This window comes from Drosophila mauritiana, chromosome 2R, assembly GCF_004382145.1.
Source record: "Drosophila mauritiana strain mau12 chromosome 2R, ASM438214v1, whole genome shotgun sequence".
Classification (NCBI taxonomy): domain Eukaryota; kingdom Metazoa; phylum Arthropoda; class Insecta; order Diptera; family Drosophilidae; genus Drosophila; species Drosophila mauritiana.
Window position 1 is genome coordinate 760,683 of NC_046668.1, and position 23,507 is coordinate 784,189.

Consider the following 23,507-nt stretch of genomic DNA (forward strand, 5'->3'; position numbering starts at 1 on the left):
AAAAGGTGGAAGGGTCACATCGAGGAAACGGGTGCGAAGGTAGTATATAAACCGGGAAAAGAAAATTTGGTTGCGGATGCCTTGTCTAGGCAGCAAATTAACGCCATAGAAGAACAGGACGCAGAATCATGTGTTGCGACCATTCACAGTGAGATTTCCCTCGCCCACACCATATAAACAACGGATAAGCCCCTAAACTGCTTCCAGAACCAACTAATTCTAGAAGAGGCCCGCTTTCCGCTAAAACGCTCTTTCGCTCTCTTCAAAAATATGAAACGACACGCAACCAACTTCACCGACAAGGAGTCATTTCTCAATGACCTTGCGGATGCAATAGTCTCAAGGGCATAAACGCCCTCCATTGCGATTTGAACACGTTAGCAACGGTGCAGGACGACTTAGTGCGGAGATTCCCGATTTTCTCAAGGGATAAAAAATATTTTCTCACTTCCATTGACAAGTTTTCGGAATTCGCCGTCGTACAGAATGTGCCGGCAAGAACAATTGAAGATTTAAAACCGGCCTTGTTACAGGTTATGAATTTCTTCCCAAGGGCCAAGGTGATTTACTGCGACAACGAGCCATCATTAAAATCGCATACCATCACGGCCATGCTAGACAACCATTTTCGCGTAATCATCACGAATGCGCCACCCCTTCACAGTGCCTCAAACGGGCAAGTAGAACGTTTTCACAGCACTCTACTAGAGCTCGCCAGGTGCCTAAAAATTGACAAGGGCATAAGTGATACTGTGGAGATAATCTTGTTAGCCACTACCAGATATAACAAATCAATTCATTCGGTCATCGATAAGAGGCCAGTCGACGCAATACAAGAATCCACGGACGACACACAAGAACGGATTGCTGACAAAATGAAGAGTGCCCAAGACGCGCTAAGGTCTAGAGAGAATGCATCTCGACAAAACAGAGTCTTCGAAGTGGGCGAAAAGGTTTTGGTTAAAACTAATAGAAGGCTTGGCAATAAAAAAATAAAAAGACATACAAGCAGACCTGGGGACCACGGTCCTCATTGAAGGGGAGGACCTAAGACAACCTAAAATAACTCTCTCGCTTAGTTTTAAACTTTTTATTATTACTACCTATTATCAGCCATTTGGCAAACTTCCATTTAATAGACATTAAATCCGTTGCCAAAGGCACGACGATTTAGTTTTAGGATAAATTTAATCGGTGATGGGATAAACCTCAACGAACAAGAAAAAGCGACTTAAAAAATTCATTTCCACAGGCGCAGAATTTTCCTCCTCCTTTCACTGTCATTGGTGTCAGCGCTCATCCCCATCATAGATGGAGAGATCCTAGTGTGGGAGGAGCTCGCGTACGTGACCCACTCGGCAAATCTTTCGGAATACATGCGCGTAATAGAAGAAACAAGCAGCATGAACGAGATGTTTCCACAGTCTCACATGAGGAAGTTGCTAGAAGTGGACACCTCGCACCTTCGGGACACGCAGGGTTCGTTAAGGGAATCGATAGGAGTTTAGATTTTCTGGGCTTAATGCTAAAGGTAGTAACGGGGACGCCGGCGATCTAGAAAGAGTTAGGTTCACAGAGTGGCAGTTGACACAGTCAAAAAATAGGCAAATCAAAATTAATACTAGATTACAAAGTCGAATCAATCAATTAACAACAACTGTAAATCAAATCTTGCAAACACATGAAAATACCCATATTGACACCAGCCATTTATATGAGACACTGCTGGCTAGGAATAGAATACTAATGTTGGAGTTACAGAATTTAATGCTGGCTGTAACACTGGCGAAAAACGATATTGTCAGTTCAAATATCCTAGATTATGCAGTCTTAAAATCAGTTTGGCTGATACTTATGTCGGCATCGTCTGTAAAAATACTGCAATCCTCTAACATAATACACTTCATTATTAAATTCCCGTAAATAAAATTAATAAAAAAATTGTAAGAATGCCACTATTTTCCCAGTCACTTGTAAAGGGGTTATGCTGCGAATAACCGTCAACATGGTAGTAAAGTGTGGAGAAGAAGTCCATACAATCAAAAACTGCATCCCAACACCGGGGGATAGCTTTTGCCAGTTATCAACGGAAAGCTCGTGCGCCAGGGAACTACACGCAGGCGTTCTAGCGCATTGCTACACCCGCTTACCCGCGTGGATGAGGGAATCATCATCATCAATGACCGGCCTGCCAGGGTCACGGTGGACAACGGAACAGAAGTCTATCTACGTGGCACACATCTCATTACCTTCAACGATCGCGTCGTGATAAATGACACCACCTTTATAAATCACGACAAGGCTCAAATACGAGCTCCAGGAGTAGCTAGTTCCCCGTCATTGAATATCACCTGCAACAGATATATTCTGAGTCTCCCCTATCTTCACCAGCTGAGTGAACGTAACTTGGAGTTCATCAAAGAGTTCGGGAGAGAGATACCAATCATTCCCATCCCATAATATTTATCGCAGCAGCGATTGGTTGTGCATTGATTTGTATCGGCATCACCTGTCTACGGTTCATCGGAGCGCGGAGATCTGCAATCCAATTAAACGGGATGATCGCCGAATTAAGACCATCCGAGGACTGCCGTAATCTTGAAGGGGGAGTAGTTAACACAAGCCAACGAACTAAAACAGTTGGCTCAGTGTGTGAAACATAATATCAAAGTGCTGACCCAGCATTGGGCCGGAAACCCGTGCGCAGCTGGCAAACACAGCATATTTGCGTGGCCGCAGCGAGTCTTTGTTAGCTTTCAGAATCATTTTAAGTTCAGTTTGAATTTGCATTTACCAGAATGAAGAGCGGCAGCTCGTCAACTCCGACTAAGCGTCGTAAAACACATTTTTATTACTTACTCTGCCAGCCCACACGGCTGGCAGTTAAAAGAGGAAAGTCCCTCTCAACGTAAATAATAATCTTCTGCTCCCCGGAATCCCCGGAGCAGCCAGCAAAGGAAGCCGTTCACCTCTGGCGGAAACCTGACGACGACAATATCGCAAGACGGTGCGATCAATCGTTAAATAATTTATTACAATCATAAAATTAAGCATAACACATAATTCCAGCCGATATTTTTAAGTAGGCAAGAAGATCTGCATACGATACCCAGAAAAATAAAGTAGATAACAAGCAAGATAACAAGTTAAATGAAACACGAAAGGAATTCAAAATAGATAGATATAGACAAACACCATTGGTAAAAACTAAGACAACAAACTCATTTAGAAAAACAGGAGAAATTACACAAATAGATGATAAACACTATGAAGAAAAGAACAGAGGAAGAAAAATTACTCACTATAAATTAAAATATAAAAAGAAAAATAATAAAACTTAATATGATAATAATTCCAGCACAACCCCAAACGATCAAGACAATCCAACATAATAACAAATTCTTGATGACCCTTTTCTATTTGTTACTATGCTCTACCCGATATGCCCAAGGACAAATCCTTGAAGTAAACCCAATTCAAGCCAAAAATGTCTACCTAATATTTAATACTGGATCAATAAGCTTACCAACTAATTACGAGTATCATTACTTATCTGTAAATATAACAATCAGAAGAACATGAAATTCTACCCCAAGCTCAATATTTAGTAGAAAAATTAAAATGTGAAATGAACGCAGTAAACGCGGCTTAGCTAATTTTATGGGCACAATGTATAAATACCTTTTTGAATCATTAGATCAAGCAGATAAAGAAGAGTTAGAATTAAAATTTACAATTTTTCCGAAAATGGAGTCAAAGCTAATGAACTCAACGAAGTCAAAAAAAACAGTAAATAAAGGTATAGAATTAATCCATTTATTAAGTGCGAGAAATAAAATTGAACAAAGATTAAACATTTTATTATTCAATTTACAACAATTTACCGAATATATAGAAGATATTGAACTTGGAATTCAGTTAACAACACTTGGCATTTTTAATCCTAAATTACTAAAACTTGATTACTTAACTTACTTACGCATATAAATTCCGAAAAACTTTAACATATTAAAACTCTCACCAGATTTTATCTTGTAAACTCTCTCTCATACTCATACTACATTTTACTACATACTCACAAACACAAACGGTGATAGTTGCGGGCGCGCGCGAGTAGTCGGGTGCACCGAGTTGGCGCTCCTGGAAAATCTCGGATCTCGCAGTCAGCTGGGATAGCAGTGCTGGTAAACGGCTAAAGCTCCCCGGTCTGGCAGCGCTGGTCGGATGCACGAGTCCCCAAGCACAGGCGGCGCTTTTTTCTTGGTGGATGCACTCACTGATAAGAGCTAACAGCTACGGAAATCGCCAAACGATCGGTTCTCCGGTCGTAGCATACATTTATGGGCGTCCGACGGGTATCCTTGGCAACATCGCATGGAAACCCGGAGACAGATCCATAACCAAGTAGGAGAGTCAGAACAAGAGTGTATAAAGTCAAGGAGCAGACCAATTTAGACCACTGCAGCGGGAAGTAAGCCACAACCCAGAATTCAGCAACGACCTCCCGGACCGCGCACGATGAGACCGCCGAGGGAGAGGCCTGATACGCTGGTTATCACCCCATCTGGTTTACCGTACAGCGAAGTGCTGCGGTTGGTCACAAGAGGCCAGGACACAAGGCTCAATCGGGAAAAACGTAACGAGGGTTAAGAGGACGGCCAAAGGTGAACTGCTTCTCGAGCTACGTGCCTCTGCCCAAGACTTGACGCAGAAGCTCAAGGTGGACATGGGAGCGGTGCTAGGAGACCGCGCCAGCCTTCGCGCGTTAACACAATCAAAAGTATTTTTGATTCGCGACCTTGAAGAGCTTACTACTGAAGACGAGCTGAAGAGGGCCCTGGAGGCCCAGGCAGAGATCCCAGCAGCAGTGGTGGCTATCAAGAGCCGCCGTCAAACGCAGTGTGGAGAGAAGACTGCTTTAATAGCAGTTCCAGCGACATAGGGTTTGTTTGGGCAAAGGTGGGCAGATGGTGGGTGTACAGCGTATACCTAGCTCCCAGCCTGACCTTAATCGCATTCAGTCGGGCATTGGATAGACTGGTAGCGAGTGCTAGAGGCCGCACCCAGGTTCTCATAGCTAGCGACTACAACGCATGGTCAAAGAGCTGGGGCAGTTCAACCACCAACGCGAGAGGCAGGTGCTGGAGGCATTCGCGACGTTGGACCTGGCTCTTCTAACCCAAGGAAACCGACACACAGTCAGGCGTGCTGAACTGGGCTCTGTAGTGGACCTCAGCTCACCGTTCAGGCTCGCGAGGTGGAGACTCAGCAAGGAATACACTGGCAGTGAGCACTTGGCCATAATTTGCGACCTGGGATGCCCTTCTTCGCCCCAAGCCCAGATAGTAGCCCAGACCAGGATGAAATACAAGACGAAAGCACTTCCTACACACGGTGAGCAGAGAAGGAGCTGAGCTGACGGCAGTGGCGCTGATGAGGCAGCTAAAGGCCGCGTGCGACGCCAGCATGCAAACGAGCAGGACGGATACGACAAAGAGCACTTGTCTACTGGTGGAACCAGGAGATAGAGAAGGCTCATCGAGATTGCCTCTCCGCCAGATGTCGCTATCAACGCGCTAGAGGTGCGGAGTCCTTTGCCGAACGCCCATCCGAGTATAGAGCCCACAGGAAAGCACTCAAGATAGCCATACGGGAGAGCAAGCGGAAATGCTTCATCGACCTATGCGATTCTGCTGACAGCGACCCATGGGGAAGTGCCTACAAGGTGGTGGTCAAGAAGGCATATACGAGGACTATTGGACTCAAGCTATTGGACCCAGCGATGCTCCGCAGTGTAGCGGAACATCTGTTCCCTGTGATGGATGGGTTACGTCCAGCCGACTCAGCCACAGGGGACCACGTCGAATCCGACGCCACGGTCAGCAGTGATGAGATCCTGGAGCTGGCAAAACTGCTGAAGGACGGCAAGGCCCCCGGGCCCGATGGCATCCCGATAAGGGCGCTTCGGCTTGCTCTCTACCTCCAGCCAGACTCGTTTGCGAAGGCATTCACCAAGTGCCTGACGGAAGGAGTTTTCCCGAGCTGCTGGAAAATTCAAAAGCTGCTGCTTCTCCCAAAACCAGGGAAACCACCCGAGGAGCCTTCATCGTTCCGGCCAATATGCCTCGTCTATGGAACTGGCAAGCTCCTGGAGAAACTGGTGTGCATTCGGCTAGAGAGGGTTATCGCTGACGCGGGTGACCTCTCTCGGTCCCAGATTGGCTGGTCTAAGCGCGGTCCATCGTCGACGCAGTCAACAGAGTGGCCCAAGCAATCGAGGGCACCAGATGGAAGGGGGGTAGCAAAGAGTACTGCCTCATGGTCGCACTAAACAGCAGGAACGCCTTCAACACAGCGATGTGGGACCGGATCCTAGAAGCATTAATTGGTTTCGGCGTTCCAGCTTACCTAGTCAGGATCATTCGGAGCTACTTCTCGGAACGGGTCCTACTGTACGAGTCGTCGGAAGGAGTCTTCAGGCACCAGGTCACCGGTTGAGTCCCGGAAGGCTCGGTACTCCGCCCGCTTCTGTGGAACGCCATGTATGACGGGATACTTCGCCTACCCCTGGTTGGGAGGAGCGAGATCGTAGGCTTCGCGGACGACGTGGCTTTGCTCGTTGTTGACAAGCATCCCGGTAAGGCTGAGAAAAAGTGTAACAAAAACATCAGGGCCATTGAACAATGGCTCAGCTCAATGGGGCTAGAGCTGGCGCCGGAGAAAACGAAGGCTGTCCTGATTAGCTCCAGGAAGGCAGTGGAGACGGCCACTGTCGAAGTAGGCAGTTCCTCGGTGTCCTCCTCTCGGGCTATTAAGTACCTGGCAGTCATGATAGACATTAGGCTTTCGTTCCGTGAACACGTAGCCTACGCAAGCTCGAAAGCAGCAGGAGTAAATCGGGCGTTATAAACCATAATGTTGAACATCCGAGGCCCAAAACATGCGAGTAGACGGCTGCTGACGAGCGTCAGCTCTCCCCAGTGTGGGCAAAAGCGCTTGAAACAGAAAGCTACGCTCAGGGCCTAAATGCTACCCATAGACTGTCTACACTACGTATCTGTTGCGCCTTCAGAACAGTGTCCAACGAGGCGGCATACCGCCTCTAGACCTATAAGCGCAGGAAGACAAAGTGGTCTTCAACCAAACCCATGCGCCAAGAGGTCAATACGAGGAGAAGCAAGGCAGCACACCCTGGAGACATGTCAGCACAGGTGGAACAACGGGCTAAAGTGTCGCTGGACGCAGCGGCTGATTCCTAATCTCAAGCCGTGCATAGAACGGAAGCATGGCGAAATAACGTTCCATCCAACGCAGATGATCAGTGGGCACGGTTGCTTTCGCAGCTATCTGAAGCGCTTTGGATATGATGACAAGGGCGTCGGGGGTGCAGATAGTAGAATTAATCTTCCAACACTGGAAACTCTTAGTGAAAGCACCTATTAAACAGCAATAAAACGATGAAAAATCAAAACATTTTTCTAAAGGGTGAAAAAGGCCTAATACTGCGTTAGACTGGTCGTGGCATATTTTTTTTTTGGAAGTCGATTGAAATTTACAAGACTAATAATTACATAAAAAAATATCAATATATTATTCGTAAGTGTAGCCGTGGGCGTTTTGCGCAATTTGTGGGCGCAAGAGTGGGTGGGGCAAAAGGGGTCAACAAACTGTATACACTACGAGTAACGGCTATAGAAATGTATTGTGTGTGTGTAACAAGTATTTCATTTGAAAGGCACTTGACTTCGATGATTCTACATTTGCATGTCTTAACTAAAATGTTTTATTAAATCATAGAAAAAGAATTAGGTTTATTTCAAAACATAAAATATAAAGCCAAAATAATTTCCTTCACATATCCCCTTCCGAATTTCGAAGTTACCTTCACTACTGCATAGAAATTACACATTCAAATTTAAATATATGAAGTTATTAAAATATGCAATTTTGTAATCTCATATCATAGCAAGAGAGAATGGTATAGTCAAGTTCCCTGACTTTCAGATACTTGTTACTCAGATTGAAGTGTGAACGAAAAATTTTAACATTTTATGAAATATCGGTAATAATAATAAAATGAAAAAACAAAAATTAATAATTGTTCAAAAGTCTGGACATGACTGTTTTGGGAGGTGTGTGGACATTAGTGGCAATGACAAAAAAAGATTATTACCTCAACAATTTCCTCTTATAGAAAGAAGTCCAAAAAGTCATCTGTTTAAATACAAATTTTGTGAGGGACAACGTCTGCCGGATCACTTAGTTAATAATAGATAGAAGTAGGCACAAAATTTGAATTATTCTTAATTTGCAAAACTAACATGCGCTCACTTGCAAAACTAGCACGTTCATAAATATTAATCGCTATAGTAAATTAGTTTAATTGGTCAAATATATTTTTTTTTTTTTTTGTTTATACTTTATTAAGGCATACGGGGTAGCTGAAAAACCCCTTTGTCACCTTGGTCTCTATTAATTCAGCCCTCGCAGGCGCGCCGGCTAACAAGAGTTAGCTGTACAAAACAATAATACAAATATTCCAATTAACATTATAACAATATGAGAGCATCATCTCCTGGTTCTCGTCAAGGGGGACCGTATGATGAGGTCCTTCGGCTGTCTCCTGCGGAGCCTTCTTGGTGGGCAGGCTCTGGACATTGCCTTGGCTAGGCGATTTCTGTGGCTCTCTAGCCTGTCGTGGTACCGGCTAGAGTGTATGTTTATTTCCTCAAAGACAGTGGCTAGCTTGAGGTCTTTGTGCAGGGTTGAGTTCCTTACGTACCATTCGCAGCCGGTAATCGTCCTGACGATTTTGTTTTGGGCAGCCTGAATGAAGCGAATTTGGCTGTCGCAAGCCAAGCCCCAAATCTGTCAACCATACTTCCATATTGGCGCTATAATTTGCTTGTAAATTGTCAGCTTGTTGGAGAGTGACAATTTACTTCGCGAATCAATTAGCCAGAAGTGCTTTGTCGCTGCTGCACACATTCGCAGATTTGTCACCATTAATGCCAATGTTCCAGCGTTTTGCCCATTCCGCAAATGTTGATGCAAAGTACCTGTAGGTGACACACACGTCGTCAGGAAATGTGGCCAACATTGACGTCCCTCTGGCCGAGGCATGTCGTAGCTGTACAGGCAATAAAGCAGCGGGCCAAGTACACTTCCAAGTACATTTGACAGGGCCGAGTGGAATCGTACCGCAAATGTTCTCTTTTCGAGATACGACCTCAGGAGGCCAAAGTACGGTGCAGCCTCACCATAGCGTTGAATAACAACGTAATGTAGAGGATCGCACATCTCGGTAGTGCCTTTAGGGTTGAGTTGCAGATAGTATCATGCCCTGGAGCTTTTTGGGGTTTTGTTTGGCGTTGACGTCAGCAATCTCGCTGGGGGTGATCGGTTGCATCGGCAAGTCCATTTGGAGCGCTTGGGACAGCTGGTCGTGAGTCGCGTCAACATCCTGGGGACTGGTGGGGTTCAGAGGCTGGAATCGCTCCGCGAGATGAACAGCAAACACTTCGGCTTGATCTAAGTCAGTCCGGCATCATGCACCACTATTATTATCCAATGGCGCTTTCCTTGCACAGCGCCTTTTGATAGCGCGCGTGGCATTCCAGATCGAGTGCGTCGCATCACATGCTTTACCAGTACACTGGTAAACAAGCACTGCAGTGTTTGCAAGCCTGTCATCGAACCAAGCTGATTTATGTTCGAACAGGGCGCGACACACTTTGCTCTGTTCCCATCCGCTTTGTCCAGCGGGTGGCGAGACCCCATAAGAACTGTTAATATACAAATATAAATACATAACATAGATACATATAAACATACGTAAACAAATATGTATGTTCATAAAAAAGTGTTTACACGGTCATAAATAAACAGGCAGTATAGGTTGCGAATTTCAGTACACGTGCTGGACGTTTAATATTACTTACGTTTTTGGTGACTAATACGCTTTTTCATTAGATATTTTTAATGATGAAAGGACGAAGTTTATTTAGTGATTTCGAACGATATTATTGGGCTTAGCGAACGAGATTTTGCACCGATGCGATATGTATAGGTAACGAAAAGCGAATGATAATGAGCGACTGAATTGCAGAGCGAACAGCTGAACGATAAGCCTAGGGTGTAGGTGCGAAACTAATAGAGTGATCGTGAGAGATGGGAGCTCAGATAACGAAGATATTGCTGCACACCCGAGGTGCCACAGAGTTTAACTGCCTCCAAAGATGACATGTAACAAAGTTAAAGTTTAGGAATCTTCTATCTTCTAAGAAGGGTCTTCATTTAACGCACTTATCTTAACTTTTTGCACCAAAAGATCGTAAAATAATATAATCAACACGTATCGAAGGAATCATTGATAGCTTCCCGATAACTTCGAGCTCCCATTTTCCTCTCTTATTATATCCGTTACTTGTAGAGTAAAAGGGTATACTAGATTCGTTGAAAAGGATGTAACAGGCAGACGGAAGCGTTTCCGACCATAAAAAGTATATATATTCTTGATCAGAACCAATAGCCGAGTCGATCTAGCCATATCCGTCTGTCCGTATGAACGTCGAGATCTCAGGAACTATTAATTTTAGAAGGTTCAGATTAATCATAAAGATTCTAGAGACAAAGACTCAGCGCAAGTTTATTGACCCATGCTGCCACGCCCCCACTTTTGAAAAATGTGGTGATATTTTTCCACATTTTTATTAGTCTTGTGAATTTCTATCGATTTGTAAACACGCCCATCTTAGAGCCATAAATCCGCCCAAAACTGCCACGCCCAAATTTTTTATAAATTTTTGGATATTTTTTAATAATTTTATTAGTCGTGTAAATTTTTATCGATTTGCCAAACGTTTTTGCCACGCCCTAACGCCTTAAAGCCGTCAAACCGGTCACGCCCACACTTTTGAACAATTTTTAAATTTTTTCTCATTTCATTCCCCAATATCTATCGATATCCCAGCAAATTTATGAAATTTCGCGTTCTCATTTTTACCATCTGATTCTCTCTAGCATTCTCTCTTGTTTTAACTAAAACACACATTTGGGTTTTATGTTATAATGATTATGCAGTGTTAGTGTTATTAAATGTATTCAATCGTAAGTGACAAAGAGGATATATGATTATTGTATTATAAAACCATTGGATATAAAAAAAATTATTTCTATCTGTTCATGTAGTGTTTGTAAGGAGTAAAAAATTAAGTTTCTTAAATACGCGTTATACTGATTGCGTCACTTAGAGATTCTCTTCTTAAGAGCTGTTTCTTATCATTTTCTAAATCAATCGGAGATATTCCGGAGCTGCGTTCGTTTAAATAAGTATTATCCTCCTCCACAATTTTTTCAAGGATAGCATCAGAACTGTTTAAAACTAAAAACTATATTAATTACTGCTTTCTATAAGCTGATACTAATTATTTTACCATTATGGACGACTATCGGTCCATTGCACATATTCTCTGAAGAGCCGCAATTTACGACGGAAACATCTGTAGGAGAGTTATTACGTCCGCCCTTTTGTAAGGCAACAGCTTTGCGTGCATGGCGCGTTGTCAAAACACCAGTTTCAACATCTCTTTCAAGTCGGTGTCCTGAAAATTAGGTATTTATTTTAACAAATATTTTACATAAGAATTATTACATAAGTAATATTATATTACCAGAGCGAGATCGAGTTAGTTGACGTTGCACATAGTCTTCAAGATCCTCCTCCTCTTTTCGACTTATAAGACAGTTTAAAACTAGTAAAAACAGTCCCAATCCAAGAGAAAATAATCCTGTGCAAGTTACTTCATTCCACCAGGCTGAGCTTGAGCCTAAGAAATCGATTATATGCAGCAAATAAAAAAAGAATATTCTGTTAAAATTACTTACTAAATAACTTCCATGACATAGTTTCGTCTGGAATAATACCAGCGCCGCAAAGAAAAACTCCAAACACAACGAATACAATACCTATATGCAACATGCCAATACTAGTAACTACCTATATTTAAACGATAAATATCATAAATTTTACTTATTTTATTATTTTAAACATAAACCTGGCTGTCAAGCATTCCCGGGCCAGAACTAACTGCATGACGAGGATGGTGATATTTTCGCCTCACGGATCCTGTTGGAGAATGAAATGTTTCCCCGCTTTCAGAACTTTGCGTGCTATAACGTCTTTCTCGCGCCCTTTTTTGTTCATCTCGACGTTTCCGTTGCCTTTTGATCGCCATTGCGGAATGAATGCCCACTGAATGCATTTTAGTTCCTAGAATGTTGTTTTTAATATAAAATGTTTATAGAAACTTTTTTCTTACATTTTTATGTTAAATAAAATATTAATTTTATTGTTTCATTTTTAATAAAGGATTACGATGAGGGGATTCGTTGTCCAGATTCGTTGGATAACTTATTTCCGTCTACCTAGAAAGTGTTTCCCATCCTATAAAGTATACATATTCTTAATCAGAATCACTAACCGAGTCCATCTGGCCATGTCCTGCCCGTATTTACATCAAGGTCTCAGGAACTATAAGCACAAGAAGATTAATATTTTACATGCTGATTGTAAAACAGATTGCCACGTTTACTCTTGCCATTTTCCTTGGATATGCGATAAACATCCATCCACAAACCTCACACCATCTAACAAACGGGAATATTACGTAAAAAATACTTAGCTATGCAAATATTTCAACTCAATCTACCACTGTTAACAAAAAAATTAAACTTAAAAAAGAGATAATGCTATAGGCGACTTCGCCAACTATCAGATACCCGTTACTCAGCTAGTAAAATGCGAACGAAAAATTTTGACATTTTTCTGGGATATCGGAGATATTGGAGAATACAATGAGATAAAAATTACACATCTAAAGTTTGGTCGTGGCAGTTTTGGCTGACTTGTTGGCGTTAGAGTGGGCGCGGCAAAAAGTCCTTTAGTAAATCGATGGAAATTTACAATAGTAACACATATATGAAAGTATACCCAAACTTTTTTTTAAATTATGGGCGTGGAAGTTTTGGGATGTTGGTGGAGTTAAGTGGGCGTGGAAAAAGTTTTTGGCAAATCTATAGAAATTTACAAGAAAAAAAAAATTAGAAGCGGTTTTGGGCGGTTTTAGGGCGTTAGACTGGGCGTGGCAAAAAGTTTTTTGGCGAATCGATAAAAATTAACAAGACTGCATGTATGCAAAAATATACAACAATTTTTCACAAATGTGGGCGTGGCAGTTTAAGGCGGTTTTTAGGCGTTAGAGTGGGCGTGGCAAACAATTTTTTGTATTGGCGTGGCAACATAGGCTAACATGGGAAACGCTTCCTTCTGCCTGTTACATACTTTTAATCTAATCTAGTATACCCTTTAACCAAAGACACTAGAATAACAAGATGCGTAACGCCTTACGGACTTTTTTGCACACGGCTTTTTCGGGGTGGCTCCACGCTCTCTTGAATTTTTGTTCAAGAGGGAGAGAGCGGAGAGCTGTACTGGCCTTTTATACGCATTCAGTGACATCCGACAACTTTATGTGTGCATTGTAAATTTGACAAAATATGCCCTTCACCTCAGAAGTTCTTAGACTTTAAATCTATATTATTATTGATCAATTGGCACCATGTAAAAAATTATTGTTTTGCATTGCCTTAACGTTATTATTATTTAAATATAGCTTAGAAATAGTAATTGCCGAATCTATGTACATAATATCACAAAATCAATTTCAAAATTGATTAGAATAATTGTCAATAATTAATAAAGCAATGATTGGTTGAGTGCTTGTGCCCGCACTTCGTTCCTCAAGTTATGACTTTTGCAACAAACAGTTTTCATATTGTTATTTATTTTATAAATTTTTATTTCCTACAACGCATTATTTTTATGAAATATTTTTTTCTCAATGTAATGCTTCTTTTTGATTTTGAGATTTTAACAATCGAATATTAAAAAACTTTTAAATTAAAATAGTCACGGCGTGAATTTTTTATTATTATATTATTCCATCATATTTATACGAAATTGGTCAAAACTTCAAATATGTCAATTCGTGGATTATTGGATCAGAATGGATTTCGGCCCGAAAATCGTCTTTTAGCAGAACTACGCATATGTCGGAGATTGAGTAGATCTAACATATTATTTTTGAATGTATCCGAAATAATGATATTCATTTGTTATGTTAAGAATAAGTAGCGAATAATAAAATACACGGAAAGCGTTCCGTTGTTAAGTGAGCATCATTTGTGCGTGTATTCAATGAGCATGGCGCCTGTTGTTCTTTTGTAGAGTTTCGTGGAGTTTCGTGGAGACAAAGTAAGGATGATGAAATAATTGATTGAAATTGAGCAATAGAAGAAAAGCATCGAGAGAGCGACGCTTGAGTAAATTAGTCCAGTGAGAACGATAGAACGAACAACAAGTAGGCGACTTACTGTGCTGCACAATATGGATACTGAAGTGGAAGAGAAGACGCGCTCTGCTTCTCCGTCATCAGAAGTGGGATCGGCCTACTCCCAAGACCTCTCGAGCGATCAGTGGCGTGCATTATTCGAATCGGAAAGCAAAAATTTCATGGAGTTGATTAAATCTATGCAGACTTCCAAAATGAGGACGTAACCCAGCAAAGTTACGCTACCAAAGTTTAATCCAGACACTGCAAGTGCAGATGTAGCTGCATGGCGCAAAACTGTTCATATATGGTAATTATGGCAGAAAATGTGTTAGAAGGAAGCGCTTTGGTTATGGCACTAGGCAACTCATCAGCAACTCAAAGGAGGAGCATTCCAATGGTTATCCCAGATTTGCTATGGTGGAATAAAGTGGCCAGAATTCCGAGTATTATTTACACAACTATATGATAGTGTACAGACGCCGGCAGCCATTTTGTTAAACATGTAAGTTAAAGTAAACGTTTGTTTATTTTCACAAAAAGGCAGTTCGGACCGGTGGTCCGTCTTTATTTTGACAAAAATCGAACCTAAATTTAAAGTCCAAATTGGGTGGTATTTATACCACCCAGAACCGTCGCTGCTTCTGCTAGCGTCAGTGCCAACTCCGTTGCTGACTCTGCTATCGTCGCTACCACGGAAGCGCTCCAGACGCTGATCTTGCATTTATTGGCTACTGCTGGTGCACGGCCGGATGCGCGTGGAAGACTTCGTAGATTGTTGTTGTGAATTCTTTTGGTGCTAACTTGTATAACTATGGCCCAAGAGCGAATAAGCGTTTGTCTGTATATGCCAGCAGACAACTAACGGCATTGAACTCGAAGTGGAAAGAAATGAGCAATGAAGAAATTGCTGTATCGGTCGTGCTCGCACATGTAGCTCAAATAGACCACCGACTGCAGCGTATATTATTCACAACGAATATCCAGACACGAAGCGAATTGGAAAAACAACTGCGTGCCTTTGCTTTTGCTAAACGCAATGACTAAAAGTCACCAGACTGTGCTAGTGCTCCAGAACGTAAGAAGCAGAAATTATCATCACGCATGAAGTGTAACTATTGTGCCAAACCTGGCCATCAGTTCGCAGAGTGCCGAACCAGAATGGCTGAAGAAGTGAAGATGGCGAAGAGTAACCCTTCAAACAGCAACTCTACTCCAAAGAGGGACATGTCAACCATAAAGTGCTACAAGTGTGGACAGCTGGGGCATATTGTAACAAGGTGCACAACATCGTTAAGCCAGGCTGAGAAACGAGTGGATATGTGCGCCGTTGTCGATCCAAGAGGGAATTTGCACCAAATGGGTGAGCCCGTTCAATACTTTTTTGATTCAGGAGTTGAGTGTTCCTTATTGAAAGAAAAATTAGCAGATAAGTTCATGGGAAATATAATAAATAATACTGCGCTTATAAGTTGTATAGGTGAAGGCTCCGTGACATGCACAATGCAAATTGTAGCTACCATAAAGACTTGTAATTTTTCCCTAGAAATCCTGTTCCATGTAGTCATGGACAAATATTTGAAGTACGATGTGTTGATTGGCCGTGAGATTTTAGGTCAAGGCTTTGGTGTAACTATTAGTGCCAACGAATTTGTTTTGTATAAAATTAATACTGTCAATACACTGTCTAGCATTACCAACATGAGTTATATGGATTCTATAAATGGGATAGTAATTTGAGTAAGTCCGACAAAGCTGAACTTGCAGAAATATTAAAATCCTATCCACCAAAATTATAAATGGTATACCAAGTAGCCGACTTACCACAGGTCAATTAGATATCCGTCTAATTGATGCCAATAAAACCGTAATTAGGCCCCCGTATAGGCTGAGTAACGATGAAAAGTTGTTGCTGAGGGGTACTTTTAGCCTCTAATGTTATACGTCCAAGCTGCTCCCTATTTTCAAGTCCAATGTTATTAGTTATAGCTTTATAGACCTTTATATTGAACTGGTCTAGCAGCATCCGCATTATGGGACCTGATCCAAGGGACTTTTCGTTATCTGTTATCACTACTTCAGGAATACCGAAGTTTATTAATGTTTCTTTCAGGGGTTGTTTAATTTCTTGGGTTGCTCGTGAATTGACTATTTTAGCTTGTGCGAATTTAGAAAATTTATTTATTGCTGTGAGGACTACTTGTTTACATGTGAGATAAAAGTCGACGTGAATAATTTGCCCTGGATATTGTGGTATAGGTGTGCTTTGTAGCTCTGGCTTATTTGGGTGCCTTTCGTATTTTTGTTCTTTGCAGGTCTGACCTTCCTTCGTTATTTTAGCCCTCATTTGTGGAAAATATACTTTTTCTAACAGCTGCTGTTTGTTTTCGCTGCTATTGCGGTGTGCTCTTCTGTGTTCCGATATAATTGCGTTTTCTTGGTCATTTTCGTCGGTCAGGTCTGTAACTATTTTATTAGAGAATCTGGTTTTGTAATTATTAAAAAGTGGATAAATTTCTTGTAGTTTCCTTTAGTTCTCCATGCGTTTGCAACGGAGGTCTACTAAATGCATTGGCAACCACGTTTGCCTTGCCAGGTTTGTGCAAAAGTTCGTGGGTGTATTCTTCTAAAATTGCTTTCCATCTTTCTATTTGATCGTTACGTCTTTTTGGATTGGTTGGGTGTGTGAGAGACTAGTGATCTGTAAATATATTTATTTTGATTGGACCATACAAAAAATTTTGAAGAGTTTGTATTGACCAAATTATTGCCAGCATTTCTTTTTTGTTCGGTGCGTAACTTTCTTCTGCCTTTCTTAAGGTTCTAGAAAAAACCATTATTGGTTTGTTCTCCTGAGCTAATACGGCTCCTATGGCATAATCGGAGGCATCGGTGGTTAATTGGAATTCTTTACTATAATCTGGATAAGCCAGCATGACTTATTCGGAAGCTAGAGTTTGTTTTAGTTTATTGAATGCTTCCAACACAAGCAGGCTGGTAATCAGCCGAAGATAAATTGAGCCAACGCCTCCAATGACTCAAAATCAAATAGGTTTGCACTATTGGATGACTGCGAAGTGCAGGAGCAGGGCAAGAAGAAGATAAAGCCGCCACCAATTTGTACACGTGAGAAAACATCAAGTGCGCTGGTTAACAAACTAGCTGCAATTATCGGAGAAAACAAGTTCCATGTTATACCTCTTACTAAGGGTAACATACAAGAAACGAAAGTGCAGACTCAGGATGAGTCTAGCCACCGATCAGTGATACTAATACGATTGCGAATTAAGCACCACTTTCTTGGTAATTGGCAAGAAGACTGCTTACAATGTACCTCTATAAACCTCCAATGCCATAACGGCTGCTGTCTTTTGCCCACCTCGCTTCACAATCTCTGAGGAAAAATTCACAACACTATTTGACTCGTTTGATGAAAGGTTTTGTACAGGTGGCGATTGGAATGCCAAGCACATGTACTGGGGATCTCGGATAGCGAACCCTAAAGGAAAACAGCTGTACAACGCAATCATCAAACCCCAACACAAACTTAACTATGTTTCCCCGGGAGCGCCTACATACTGGCCAGCAGATCCCATGAAGCTTCTAGATTTAATTGACTTTGCCATCACAAAAAGGATACCCCAATCAATGATTACAGCTGAGGCACTTCCAGAACTCTCATCTGATCACTGTCCGGTGCTCTTTGATCTTTTGTACCAGCTACAACACATCGAGCGACCGTGTAGGCTTACGAGCAATAGGACCAACTGAGCGAGGTACAAATAATATGTTTGTTCCCATACCGGCTTTTCTAGCCCCCTGGAAACCGAGCAAGACATTGATCAGTTTGCTGGTGATATAGAATCAATACTTGTCGCAGCAGCAAAAGCGTCAACTCCACAAGACAACCATGTATGCAGTATAAAGTTTAACAAGACAAGTAGAGATATTGAACTGCTTGTGCTTGAAAAACGACGACATCGAAGGGAGTGGCAGGAGCACAGATCACCTAACGCAAAGAGTAAATTAAAAGCAGCTTTTCGCAGACTTACCAAAGCGCTTAAGAAAGAAGAAGCAGACGCACAACTAAGGTACATCGAGAATCTAACTCCCACAGGCACAAAGAACTCGTTGTGGAAAGACCACAGGAACCTACAGGCACCAACCAAATCCGACCACTAACTCATTTACTCTCCCGCCTTTAACTGCATCTGACTTAGCACTACAAGATCCTGTAGAATTTTGGCCAAGCGAGATAACGAAAGTCATTAAAGAGCAACTGAAGACTGGAAAATCGCCTGGCTACGACTTAATAACCCCGAAAATGATCATCGAGCTCCCAATGTGGAAGAAATCAATTATAATTATGATCCCTAAGCCTGGGAAAGACAAAACACAGCCATCATCATACAGGCCAATAAGCTTACTTACTTTTCTATCCAAGTTATTTAAAAAGTGGTGCTGCTACGCATCAGTCCCCACCTCAAAACACACAACACACTCCCATCGCACCAATTTGGTTTTCGGGCAAAACATGGAGCCATTGAACAGGTTAACCGCATCACAACAGAAATTCGCACTGCCTTTGAACACCGTGAATACTGCACAGCTCTCTTCTTAGACGTTGCACAAGTTGCTGGATGGACTTATGTTTAAAATAATCAAACTGCTGCCTCAAAACATACATAAGCTTCTAAAGTTTTACCTATATAAAAGAGTGTTCGCGGTCAGATGCAGTTCAAGCACTTCAAGCGATTGTACTATAGAAGCCGGAGTACTTCAAGGAAATGTTCTGGGCCCAATTCTATACACCCTATACACAATACCAACAAACTACCAGCTAACGATATCCACATTCGCTGATGACACTGCAATACTAAGTCGATCCAGATGCCCAGTAAAAGCTACGATGCAACTAGTACGCCATCTAACTTGTGTAGAACAATGGCTTGCAAATTGGCGCATACGAGTAAACGAAGAAAAGTGCAAACAGGTAACATTTACTAAACAAACAAACCTGCCCGCCCTTGGTAATGAATCACACGCGCATCCCACAAGCCGATAACGTAACATACTTAGGTATTAATCTTGACAAGCGGCTCACCTGGCGGAAACACATAGAGGCCAAGACGACGCACCTCAGACTAAAAGCAAGGGATCTACACTGGCTTATAGACGTTCGCTCTCCCCTAAGCTTGGAGCACACAGTCCTCTTATATAACTCCGTTTTAAAACCCATATGGACCTATGGCTCCGAGCTGTGGGGCAACGCATCGAGAAGCAACATCGACATAGTACAGCGAGCGCAGTCTAGGATTCTGAGAATCATTACTGGAGCTCCGTGGTATCTTCGGAACGAGAATATACACAAAGACTTACAAATAAAACTTGTCATTGAGACGATAGCAGAGAAGAAAGTAAAATACAATGAAAAACTAGCCTCACATCCAAATCCTCTTGCAAGAAAACTTATTCGAGTATGCAGCCAAAGCCGACTGCACCGGAACGACCAACCAGCCCAGCGTTAAATTTGTTGGGCCAAACAGCACGAATCATTTCATAAAATGATATTTAGTTAGCTTAGAATAAGATTTGAGAACTTATTGTTAGTCTTTTAAGTAAAAGGGAAGATTCAATAAATAAGCAAAACATGAAAAAAAAAAAAATGTAATGCTTTCCTAGCGTTTTTGTCCAGGTAGATTAGCGTTCTGTTTGAGGCATTTTTTGAAATACGGCCTCGACCCTCTTCCCCTCTTAAAAGGGCGAGTTTCGCATAATCTTTGATAAAGCGACGTTAAAACCCTGAGAGTCCTAAAAAGGAACGAAGATCTTTGAGGGTCTTTGACTCGGGAAATTCTTCGATATCCCTGACTTTTTCGGGATTCTTTTTTATTCCAGTATCGGTTACTAAAAACCCTAAGAATTCCACTTCTTTTTTGAAGAATTCATATTTTCGAGCTGGATTCGCATATTTGCTTCTTCTAGAATATTAAATATTATCTTGATGTCTTTTAGATGGCTTTGGTAAAGATGATGATGTCATCGATGCATACGAAACACCTAATTCCTATATGTTCTCTAAGGATATCGTCCAGCGTCCGTTGAAAAATTGAAGGAGCGTTTTTGAGTCCAAACGGTAGTCTGGTAAACTCGTATTTACCCTGGTTAACTGAGAATGCCGATTTTTCGATATCGGATTTCCTTAGTGGAATTTGGCGAAAGCCGCTTTGAGGTCAATCACTGAAAAAAACTTATTCTGTCCTAGTTGTGCAAGTACGTTGTTAATGTCCGGTATCTGTCTGGAATGGTAACCATGTTCAATCTCCTATAGTCAATTACCATTCTGTGCTTTCTCTAGTTCTTAAATGTTTCGTTTGAGTTTCTGTAGCGTGTTCTACTTGAGTATCTAATTTGTTGACTTCGCGTGAGGTTTTCTGTTTTATTTTAAATCTTTTTTTATTCTGTATTGAAATATACCCCTTTCGCATATTAATTTGGGCTTTTACTTCGCGCAGTGTATCGTTTCCGATAATGGCATCGAAGGTCTTTAAGGAGGGTAGTTTTCAAAAATTAATAAAAGTATTTTTTAGGTCGAACAGATTGGCGATTGTATGGTGTGTTATAAAAATTATTCAGCCCACAGAGTTAACGAAAAAGGGTTGGTTGTTTTTTATTGGTTTTAGCTAATCTTGGTTAGATGTAATTTTTGTTGGATCCGGTGTCTATCAGAATGTTGATCATCTCTCCATTACCTGCTTTAGATTGGAAGTAGGGTAACGAAGAGTGTTCTACCAAAGACACTAGAATAACAAGATGCGTAACGCCATACGATTTTTTGGCACGCGATTTTTTGGCCGTGGCTCTAGAGGTGGCTCCAGGCTCTCTCCAGTTTTTGTTAGAGAGAGAAAGAGCGGAGAGCGCTACAGCAAACAGCTCTTTTCTACGCATACAGTGAAAGCAGACAACTGTATGTGTGCATACGTGTGCTCATGCATTGTAAATTTGACAAAATATGCCCTTCACCTTAGAAGTTCGTTGACTTTAAATCTATATTATTTTTTATCAATTGGCACCATGCGAAAAATTCTTGTTTTGCATTGCCTTAAGTTTATTATTATTTAAATAAAGCTTAGAAATAGTAATAGCCGAATCTATGTACATCACAAAATAAATTTCGAAAATGACTTTATATTAGAATACTTGTCATTAGGGTATTGAGCTTGCGACGTGAGAAAAATTAAAAAGGCAATGATTGTTGAGTGCTCGAAGTGCGGACCTTCGTGCCTCAAGATATGTCTTTTGCAACAAACTGTTTTCATATTTTTATTTATTTTATAAATTTTTATTACTTAAATTTTTAATACTTCAAAAAACTAAAGACACCATCTGATCTATTTTTTTTAATATTTGTAAAATACACATTAAAGTTTTTGAAATATTTTTTAAAATAATAAAAAACAAATGTGTATAAAAAAATTTATTGTTGAGCATTAAGTGCAAAAATAAAAGTAGTGTATATATATTACATATAATTATTTCTATTATATAAATATGTAAAGGGTAGCTAATTTGATCGGCGATCTTAACAAACGAATTTAAAAAACTTTAAAATTATAATAGTCAGTGAGTTTTTAATTATTATTTTATTTCATCATATTGCTACAAAATTGGCCATAACTCCAAATATGTAAATTCGTTTCTTTGATCAGAATTGATTTCGGCTTGAAAATCGTCTTCTAGCACAACACGCACACATATACGCGTTCTCGACTTCTTTTTCTTTTTTTTTCTACTCACAAGCAAGCAAATTCTATTTTTAGAGTTCTTACGCTCTCAGCGTAAGCGAGCGGAAAGAGAGCAAATTTGGCCTTCACCAAAAAAGTTATTTATGGCCGTTTCGCATCTTGTTATTCTATTTTATTTGGTTCTACTCTAAAAAATGTATGTATTCAGTATGTATGTATGTATTCAGTATGTTCTGTATCCTGCTCGAAATCTGAATAGTATTCATTGAGTGTTGCTTCAGTTTCTGTTGGTTCGTCGTTATACTCTGTAGTTTGTTCGCTAGCGGTGTCTATATGAAAATTTCTTTGTTTTTTGTCTGGCAGTCCGTTTAGTCCTTGTGGTGATGGTCTCTTTTCCTGCTGTCCAAATCTGGGTCTGTTTATGTAGTTAACTTGTTTTGTCTGCATACTTCTATCCATGTCTATAGGCTCTGGCCTAGGTTGTGGCTTTGGGGCCGATAGTCTTGGTGGCTGTGTTGGTAGGTTGCCATAGTGTTGTTGGTAATTCCCTCCATATTGTTGCTGTGGTACATAATGAGCTACTCTAGGGGTCTGTGGAACATAAGCCAAGTGTGTAATGAATGGTTGTCGATCTGCGTTTGAGAATTGTTGTACGGATTTTCTTGGTAGGGGTGGTCCTCGACCAGGGCCTTCGAATTTTCTTAAATGGGTTTGGCTATTATTTGCGTAATTGGTCCAAAATTTACGCGTTTATCCGCGTAGTGTGCTGTCAAACATTTTGAGATAGCTGTCCAATTTAGTGTTGTAAGACTCCAGGATTGAGTATGCGTTGCCTACAATTTTGTTCCTGATAACATTAAGAATTCGGTAATATTTGGGTGATCCTGCAAATGATGAATATATTTTTAATAAACATGTTACTATATATATATATATATATATATATATATGTGAAGACGTGTTTTCATCGAGCTCCGTATAAAATCGGTTGTTTTTAGTGAAGTGAATGGTTATTAATATAATACAAACAAATAAATCGAAAGCGAAAGAGACGCTCTGTGCGATGCACCATCGCTCGAATACATATTCTGTGTTTGAAATAGTATAAGCAAGTAGTTTTACACTATGAGCCAGAAAGACACTCGCGTTCAGCGACAACGCGAGCAAGACGATCGCCGGCTCTCATTGCAACGAAACAACGCATACTTCTCTTATGTCTCCGCGACTTCTGCAGACAGCGAGCGGTCAATCACCCATAACCCGACAAGTTTACCATTGCCAACAACTCAATAAAGAGCGCGTTCTTGCTCTCCCTCACTACTGTCACAAAACCCTCAATCTCCAAACACTTGCGAAATTTCTTTACGCTTAC

General features: G+C 41.1%; 1 protein-coding gene across 3 annotated transcripts in view; it reads right to left on the minus strand.

The window, feature by feature from the left end:
• Nucleotides 1-10,523: 10,523 nt before the first annotated feature.
• The window catches only part of LOC117135602, a 79,943-nt gene continuing 66,959 nt past the window's right edge, over nucleotides 10,524-23,507 (minus strand). Inside the window, exons 2-8 of one of the 3 annotated variants that reach the window (XM_033295952.1) lie at nucleotides 12,483-12,532; nucleotides 12,321-12,426; nucleotides 12,057-12,271; nucleotides 11,887-11,998; nucleotides 11,673-11,828; nucleotides 11,436-11,603; nucleotides 10,524-11,383 (exon numbers count right to left, since the gene is read on the minus strand). In XM_033295952.1, coding sequence (XP_033151843.1) covers nucleotides 11,220-11,383; nucleotides 11,436-11,603; nucleotides 11,673-11,828; nucleotides 11,887-11,998; nucleotides 12,057-12,263 — 807 coding nt within the window. In that variant the 5' untranslated portion in view covers nucleotides 12,264-12,271; nucleotides 12,321-12,426; nucleotides 12,483-12,532 and the 3' untranslated portion in view covers nucleotides 10,524-11,219. The remainder of the gene's footprint in view (nucleotides 11,384-11,435; nucleotides 11,604-11,672; nucleotides 11,829-11,886; nucleotides 11,999-12,056; nucleotides 12,272-12,320; nucleotides 12,427-12,482; nucleotides 12,533-23,507) is intronic. The other 2 variants (XM_033295951.1, XM_033295953.1) reach the window with 2 other exon arrangements.